Raw genomic sequence first — 9605 nt, 5'->3', positions numbered from 1 at the left:
GAAACCAATATTTCGAGGTGTTACATAAATTCGGGCCCAATCAAACTTATAATACCCCCAACACATAGTGTTGTAGGGTATAAAAATTTGTTCACCTTTATGAGCTAGATTTGTGAAATATTATTCTATGCAAAATTTGCATTAAAGACTAAAACTACGGGCCGGCAACGCGGACCGGGCCAGCTAGTTGGGTATAAATATTAGAATTCAAAAAAAAAAAAAAAAAAAACACTACAAATGTACATTCGAAAATAGTAAGTCAAAATGGAAAAAAATATGCAATATAAAACATTACTATTGTACATTTTAAAAGTCAAAATGAAAATGTTCAAATTTCACATTTTTACGCGATTTTTTTGGATTTTATTCTTTTCTGCCAAGAGGCAATTCCGAATTTGTCTAAATCGTTTAAATCAGACCGGCGGTCTTTATGTTATAGTAGTAGTTACTAACACAACTTTCTTTTACATATAGAGAGATAGATTTAAAAGTAGGCGCGTTCCTCAGCCCCTAAATAAGTACTTAGGGTTGGATGGAAAGCCAACAGCATCTCGTGTAATAATTCTCAAACCTATATCTTCACTATTTTGGCAAATATAAAGATTTTAGATAAATCGTAATAGTGGGCGTTAAAGGAGGCGTGGTCAATATTTTTTTCTTTAAAAACCTAACTCGGGGTATGACGAACGTTTGTACAAAAAATTATGCAAATCGGTCCAGCCGTTTTCAACTGATTCCGTTACCAACAAACAACAATTGAATTTTATATATATAGAAGAAGAAGATAAAATGAATTGTTGTTCGTTAGTAATGGAATCAGTTGAGAACGGCTAAACCGATTTGCATAATTTTTTGTTCAAACGTTTTTAAAGAAAAAAATATTGACCACGCCTACTTTTACGCCCACTATTTCGATTCATCTAAAATCCTTATATTTGTCAAAATAGTGAAGATATCGATTTAAAAATTATTACACGAGATACTGTTGACTTCCCATACAACCTTAAGTATTTATTTGGGGCAGAGGAACTGACAACGACTACTTTTAAATCTATACTAGCTGTTGTTCGTTGGTAATCGAATCAGCTGGGAACGGCTGGATGGATTTGAATATATTTTTAAAATGTTCGTCCCACCGCGAGTTTGGTTTTTATGACCACGCCTACTTTTACGCCCATTTTTTTCGATTTACCTAAAATCCTAATATTTGCCAAAATTATGAAGACATTTATTCCATTGTTAGTATGTTACGTACTCTTGACTCTCCCTCCAACACTATGTATCTCTTTGGGGTCAGAGGAACTCTCCACATATACTTCTTTAAATTTATATTTAATAAAAAAAAAAAAAAAAAAAAAAAAATATATATATATATATATATATATATATATATATATATATATATATATATATATATATATATATATATATATATATATATATATATGTATATTAACACATCAGTTGAGAACTGCTTGGCTTAATTGATAATAGAATTGTTCCAAAATGCCTTTTTGAATTGAAAATTCTTATTGAAAAAAAAAACGAGAAATTATATGCAACATGTCTTTCATTCACCATAAATATGTATTCTGCACTATAAATAAATAAATTGAAACGAATACAACAATAAACCACAAAACAAGGAAACAGCAATAAGCATAAACACCGCCAAATTTGTAGATTGACGATAGTTGCAAGCCAACATTGTTTATCAAAGTTTAGGCTTTTTAAAGAGAAAAGCTAACCATTTACACCTTATATTAAGTTCTTACAAATATGCATTACACCCAAAAATCAAAATTTAGGAAGATTTAGAAAAAAAAATCAAGACATTAATATTTTGTATGCATTCCTATACTCCCTTTTACCATTTGTAGCCTATTTGGCATACTTTTAACCATGGTACAATAAGGAGGTAGAATAGCTTCGTAAAACTACAGAAATACAGCCCTGAGGCTATGCCTGCTTCCTTTCAGACTCATTCAAAATTGTATGCAACAAGTTGTTTTCATTTATTTCATATTTTTCCTCAATTTTAAAATGAGTCAAATAGCGCGAAAATAAATGAAATGTCTGTATTTCTCTCAAAAATATGATCCAAACTGTTCAATCTTTCAATTTCATGGCTAAACTGTTTGATAGCTTTAATGCGCGAGTCCCAATTTACGTGTCTTCCGATCATTGGTTTTGAAAATATTTTGTTTTCATTTTTTAAAACAATAAATACATACACAAAATTGGCAGAAGTCGGACACACTTAGAAAAAAATTGTAATCAGCTGGTAGCTCTAACTTACCTTTTTATTGTACCATGCTTTTAACGAGTTTTTCGCAAAAGCTAGGTTAAATTTATTACCATTCTTCCAACAAACCTTTCTTCAAATCTTCTTTGCAAGATATGGTATGCTGGCGGATTTCCCAACGAGATAGTTCCATAAATTCTCTATGGGGTTTATGCCTGGACTCTGGGCTGGTGTATCTATGACGTGGAGACAATTATATAGCAGCAATAAAAGCACATCATAAGCCTTGTGTTTCGGATCATTGTCTTGATAAAAATAATAATCTCCGCCTCCGAGCTTTTCCGTACAGAGTGGCAACCTTTCTTCAAAATGTTAAGGTACATAGTCTAATCCATAATACCCTCAAAAAAGCGCTTCATTTGCCTTTCTCCATGCATAATTTGCTCTCGTCCGTGAACAGCAAATTCTTCCAAAATGAAAAATCTTTAGAACAGTGTTGGCTTGTTTGTTCGGGATACCATAGTATTTTGTTGTTGCAAAATGTCCAGGCTTAATTCCTTTATTGTTATTTTTATAAAAAACAACGTTTGTTTATTAGTGGAGAACAATGGTAATGTTTACCAGGGGGTAAATCTTTCGATATGTGCTCCTCGGCAAATTGCAATCTTACTTCTTGATTTCGCTTGCTGATTAAATCTTAATGTCTAGCTTTTCTTCCATTGTAATTCGACTTATGCAGTATAGGTCTTATTGTTTGTTTTCCCAAATCCTTTTCAATAATTTTTGTGAGCTTCGGCGCACTTAGAAATGGATCCTTTTTGATCTGCCGTAACATATACTTCTCATCACTCAAGGTAAATATTTTACTATTTGCCGTTTTTGACTTGTTTTCTACAAATCAATCTGTTTCGAACCGCTTTCTGATGTACTGAACTGTAGATCGGCTTTTATTAACAATCTCAGACATCTCACTTAGCGATTTTTGGTTTTTGTAATATTTAATTATTAAATTTCTTACTTCAACAGTGGTTGTCTTCCCATTTTTTATTCAATACTTACGTCACGTGGAAATTTGTGATAAATTAGCTTTTAGGGACTTCCCCAAATACTTTTTCCAACAATCGGGTGAAGCTGGCTCGTTCTAGTACCCTATACACTAATAAACAAGTTAAAAAGCAGTAAGTTCGGCCGGGCCGAACTTTGAATACCCTTCATGGAACGAATTTTGGAAATTTTCAAAAAATAAAATCCGTTAAAAATTCTGTTAAAATCTTAAAAAATACCTGGACCTACATAGGCTTTGTTTGTCATAAGCCATTAACATATTTAAATTCGAAACTTGAAATAAACGTTGAATAATGTAGCTAAAATCATACCGTATATAGGGAGGTACCGTTATGTCGGAGCTATGCGAAGACCTGGACCTGCATAGACAATTTGCTGACACATGCTGTAGCATCCATTACGAACTTCAAATACGACATCTCAAACAATTTCGTTGAGTATTGTACCTAAAATCGTCAAAATACCGAATATAAAGAGGTACTGAGATATGGGGCCTATACGAAGATGTGGGCCTGCATAGGCAATTTTCTGTCACAGACTGTACTTCCCATTACGAACTCTAAATACCAAATTTGAAATAATTCCGGAGAATAATCTCGCTAAAACCATTAAAATATCGTATATAGGGAGGCACGGTTATATGGGGGCTAGACGAAGACGTGGACCTGCACAGACAATTTCCTGTCATATGCTGTAGTATTCATTACGAACTTCAAATACCAAATTTGAAACAATTCTGGTGAATAATGTCGCTAAAATCACCAAAATACCGAATATTGCGAGGTAACGTTATATGGGGGCTACATGAAAACGTGGACCTACGTGGCCCATTTATGAACTTAACCTGCCTACTGGAAAAATAAACATGTGTCAATTCGTTCGAAATATAGCGTAATTACAACAGACAGACGGACTTCGCTAGATCGACTTAGAATTTTACGCTGATCAAGAATATATATACTTTGTTGGGTCTGACATGAGTATTTCGAGGAGTTACAAACGGAATGACAAAGTTAATATACCCTCCATAGTGGGGTGGAGGGTATAAAATGTAGATTTCTTCTGGTAGTGAATTTGAAAACAATCATATATTGCATGAAAGAAAATTGTTTGCTAAGTGTACGAGTTTGGCTTGGAGCTACTGTATATTTGTTTCCGGATTTTACCACATGTTGAAGTGGTTCGAAAGCACCCGTGATGTGGGTGTAAAATTCATTTGACAAAGTGTACTCCATTTTCCCTCATTTCTTCATCCGTGGGGACGAAAAAACAAGTTATTTCTTTTTGTAATTTTTATTGCGATTTGTTGGATGTATGTTATTCTTTTTATACCCTCCACCATACTATGGAGGGTATATTAACTTTGTCATTCCGTTTGTAACTCCTCGAAATACTCATGTCAGACACAACAAAGTATATATATATTCTTGATCAGCGTAAAATTCTAAGTCGATTTAGCGATATAACGGAAAGCCGAATATCGGGAGGTACCGTTATATGGGGGCTATACGAAGACGTGGACCTACACAGATTATTTTCTGTCTTAGGCTGTAGTATCCACTTCGAACTTCAAATACCAAAGTTGAAACATATCCGGTGAATAATGTCGCTAAAATCATCAAAATACCGAATATCGGGAGGTACCGTTATATGGGGACTATATAAATACGTGGACCTACATGGCCCATTTACGAACTTAACCTGCCTACTGTAAAAATAAACCTGTGTGCAAAATTTTAGCCTTGTATCTCAATTCGTTCGAAAGATAGCGTGATTACAACAGATAGACAGACGGACAGACAAACGTCTGTGCAGGTCCACGTCTTCGTATAAGCTCCATATAACGGTACCTCCCGATATTCGGCATTCCGTCTGTCTGCCTGTCCGTCTGTCTGTTGTAATCACGCTATCTTTCGAACGAATTGAGAAGGCTAAAATTTTGCACACAGGTTTATTTTTACAGTAGGCAGGTTAAGTTCGTAAATGGGCCATGTAGGTCCACGTCTTCGTATAGCCCCCATATAACGGTACCACCCTATATTCGGTATTTTGGTGATTTTAGCGTCTTTATTCACCAAAATTTTTTCAAATTACGCATTTAGAGTTCGTAATGGAAACTCCAGTCTGTGACAGAAAATTGTCTATGCAGGTCCAGGTCTTCGTATAGGCCCCATATACCAGTACCTCCCTATATTCGGTATTTTGACGAATTTAGGTACAATACTCACCGAAGTTGTTTGAAATGTCGTATTTGAAGTTCGTAATGGATGCTACAGAATATGACAAAAAATTGTCTACGCAGGTTCAGGTCTTCGCACAGCTCCGATATAACGGTACCTCCCTATATTCTATACTTTGATGATTTTAGCTACATTATTCGCGTTTATTTCAAGTTCCGAATTTGAATTTGGTAATGACTCATGACAAATAATGCCTGTGTGGGTCCACGTCGTATAGGCACCAATATAATGGCAATATTCGGTATTTTTAAAATTTTACCAAAATTTTTTCAGGATTTTATTTACAAATTCGTTCCAAATGGTGGAGAATATTCAAAGTTCGGCCCGGTCGAACTCACTGCTTTTTAACTTGTTATTTTTACAACAAATTTAAAATGACCAAACAAATATTTTCGCATAACCGTAAAAATCAATTTTTATACCCTCCACCATACTGTAGCTCCTCGAAATACTCATGTCAGACCCAACAAAGTATATATATTCTTGATCAGCTTAAAATTCTAAGTCGATTTAGCCATGTCCGTCTGTCTGTCTGTCTGTTGTAATCACGCTATCTTTCGAACGAATTGAGATAGAAGGCTAAAATTTTACACACGTGTTTATTTTTCCAGTAGGCAGATTAAGTTCGTAAATGGGCCATGTAAGTCCACGTTTTCATATAGGCCCCATATAACGGTACCTCCCGATATTCGGTATTTTGATGATTTTAGCGACATTATTCACCGGTATTGTTTCAAATTTGGTATTTGAAGTTCGAAATGGATACTACAGCCTAAGACAGAAAATTGTCTGTGCAGGTCCACGACGCGTAGACCCCAAAATAACGGCAATATTCGGTATTTTTAAAATTTAACAGAATTTTTTAGGGATTTTTTTTAAATTTCTAAATTCGCTCCACATGATGGAGGGTATTCAAAGTTTGGCCCGGCCGAACTTACTGCTTTTTAACTTGTTGTCATTTGTTTTGACAGATCGTTTTGTAATCAGCTGAGCTGGAAGGGGACCATATACTCGGATCATGCGCGATTACATACACATTTTTAGAAGCGATTGAACTGGACAATTGAATAATCACAATAACTTAAACATATGTTAGCTATAGCCAAATTTATTGTGATTGGTCAATTTTCACATTAAACCAGATACAAATGTGTGTGTAAACGTACTCTTACCTCGTATTGTGCCCAATTTACCTACATAATATGTTACGGCCTCCCTCTAATGATGGGTACAAATTATAACTGTTGATCGTCTTTCAGCTTTTTGTTGTTTTCACCTACATACACATGGCATATATAAGTATGAGTTTATAGATGTCTGTGTGTGTGTGTGTGTGTGTGTAAAACCCACAGATCCATTATCTTATTTATTTGGTTATGATTCAACACACTTTCGAAACTCATATTTACTATGATCTGGGTAAATATTGACTGAAGATGATGATCTGGTCGTAGCGAATATTTTTATTTCCATTTCTTTTTTTGTGAATATGGGTCAATATCTGGCATGTAGGTATATCATTTCCGAAGAACACTTTCCAATAAACGCCACAACAAAAGCCGCATCGCATTGAGTAATAATCGAAGTTGTTGTAATTTTGCATATTAATGTCGCGGTTGCATATTACAGCCATTAATAAAAAGAAAGACATTTTTGTGGACAAAGTTATGCCTGCATTCGTTAGTAAATGTTAGCTTGTAAAATGGGCTTGGTGTTCAGAATCGAACTGCCATCAAGCAAAACAAATCAAGACAAGAAAGGTGACAAAATTTACATAATCGTCGCTGGGTCTCCGCTGGCTGGCGAACGAATGCAGCAGGCGGCGACGGTTATGAATACTAATTACTGTTTATTTGTTTACCCACCTCTTAGACCCTTACGATTTAATCGGACGAACGAAAGAAAAAGAAAGTGATTGTGACGAAATATGTGAATTATCCGAGTGACATGGAGGGGGGGAGGGGGTAGGGAGAAAGGGCGAGGAAGCGATCAAGCAAATGAACGGAGGTATTTGTTGACATATTGACTCTGAGCCAACTACTGTTAAGTAGTTCACCCCCAGGCATTTCTCTCGGACTTTCTGAGCTTATGTGACATATCAGCTTGTGGCTTTTGGGGAAGATGAAGGCGATAAACAGCTCTAATTTTTGCATGTTCCCATCATTAAACTTTAATGACCGATCAGATGGCATAACTCATCTACTTTCAATTTCAACGGCTTGTTTTTCTCTTTCTCTAAATAAACGGAATTCACTTTATTACATCACAACTAAAGTTATAAATAAATAATATTAAAGAGATAAATAAATAAGTTACTTAACATTACGGATAAATTAATAATAAATTAGATCTACATTTCGACATCGTCGTCGCAATCCAGGGCGATGAGGTGCGTTACAAGCCACCGTCATCGAATAAGTTGTCGCCTTCCACGATACCTTCCAAATCGACCAGGTTCAATAGACCTCCCAGACCACCGTCTTCGCCACCACCTCCACCCAAACCTCCAAAACCGAAGAAATCTCCATCAGCATTTGGTGGCACAAAGGCGCCATTGAATAACCCCTCCAGACGTTCTTCCACGCCCATTGTCGTTGCCAGGCCATAGATCAGACGCATCACCACCAATCGTATGAAGTCAGGCGCTGTGGTTTCCTTGCCAGATCCCAGAATAAGTTGTCTCGGTGTGTTGGCGCCACTGCTGTGAGCGGTGGTTAGCGGCAAACCATCACTGGGCTTTGCAATGACCTTGGCATTAACAACGAAAACCGCTAAGCAAATCAGCAGTGTGATGGTGACCGTAAGCCGTTGCAGCATGCTGATGTATTCCACTGTTATGACGCCGCTCTGTAGATTAGTGTGGAGTGATTGACTGGTTGATTGATGGGCGTAGCAAGCGATCAATGGATATGAATCAAAACAATTCCAATGTCCGATTAATGTTGTCCGAATGGCCGCTGTTGCTCCAGGCTATTCCAATTGTTTGTGCGTAACGAAGTTTTTCGCCTTTGTTTTCTTTAGTTCCGTCCGCAATGCTCTCTTAACGCTGAGTGTTACAAGCCAACTGATCGCAGTCTTCGTTTGGGCACCAAACTGTAGTCTTGTGTGTGTCTTAGCGGATTTGGTCTGCATAGAGTATTTTTTTTTTTCGTTGGGGTTAGTGAGGTAGGTTTAGTTGGCAATTACCAACTGAGGTGCGTCACTCACTCACTCACTCACTCACTCACCCATCCGTTCGATTGTTTTGTGTGTTGGCTAGCCAGCCAGCTTGATGGCTGGCTGTGTGTGCATTCGCCCAATAATCGTTTAACATGTACCCATCGCCAGCTACTCTCTGTTTCCTCTTGACCGACAGCTATTGTCGTTGTCGTTGTTGTTTTGTTTTTCGTTTTGACAAGTAGTTTAACGACTTTCGTATGGCCAAATGGGAATTTCTTCGATGGCTGGAGCGTTGGGCGGTGAACACGCAGCAGCCAGCACCTTGAGATGAAAAGATCAACGCTTATGAAAATAATTTGTTTATGCAATCTCAAATGCTCAAGTGGATATTAAGTTGTCGTCGGTCGTTTCCAGCAAACAAAGTCGAATTGCGCTAGTGGACAAGCGATTCAAGTTAATGTGGTAACTGGAGGCTAATTTCATTGATGATGCAGGTATGCACGTGTGTACATTGCCTGTGTCATCTGTAGAAACATACAAATCAGTGCTGAAGTGATTTCCATCAATGACCTTTGACCTGTTCCCTACAGATGTTGCTACTATTAGGACAATATCAAGAGATGAGAAAGATGTAACCGCGAAACGCTATCTGGCCCATCTCTTGATATTGTCCTAAAGTAACAACATCTCTATATTGGGTCCTGTGTGGAGTCCACTACTTATCTACACTGATGATGCGCATCGCAGCTAAGAGTGCGAATGCTAGGAATATCATGGAACAATTATATGAAGTAATCTCGTGCAATCATATGATTAAGATGAATTTACAAGGTGTCACAAGAAGCCCAGGTTAGGTTAGGTCAAAATGTGCACGCTAGCGTTCTCTGAGCTCAAGA

General features: G+C 36.9%; 1 protein-coding gene across 1 annotated transcript; it reads right to left on the bottom strand.

Annotated features, from left to right (window-relative positions):
* Window positions 1-7769: 7769 nt before the first annotated feature.
* LOC105261471 (uncharacterized) lies at window positions 7770-8754 on the bottom strand. The gene has a single exon (XM_011291967.3). It carries the CDS (start codon window positions 8365-8367, stop codon window positions 7945-7947), a length of 423 nt encoding a protein of 140 aa, XP_011290269.1. The 5' UTR covers window positions 8368-8754; the 3' UTR covers window positions 7770-7944.
* Window positions 8755-9605: the final 851 nt, after the last annotated feature.

The sequence above is a fragment of the Musca domestica genome, unplaced genomic scaffold, assembly GCF_030504385.1.
Source record: "Musca domestica strain aabys unplaced genomic scaffold, Musca_domestica.polishedcontigs.V.1.1 5, whole genome shotgun sequence".
Lineage (NCBI taxonomy): Eukaryota > Metazoa > Arthropoda > Insecta > Diptera > Muscidae > Musca > Musca domestica.
This window is presented reverse-complemented; position numbering and strand designations above follow the sequence as displayed.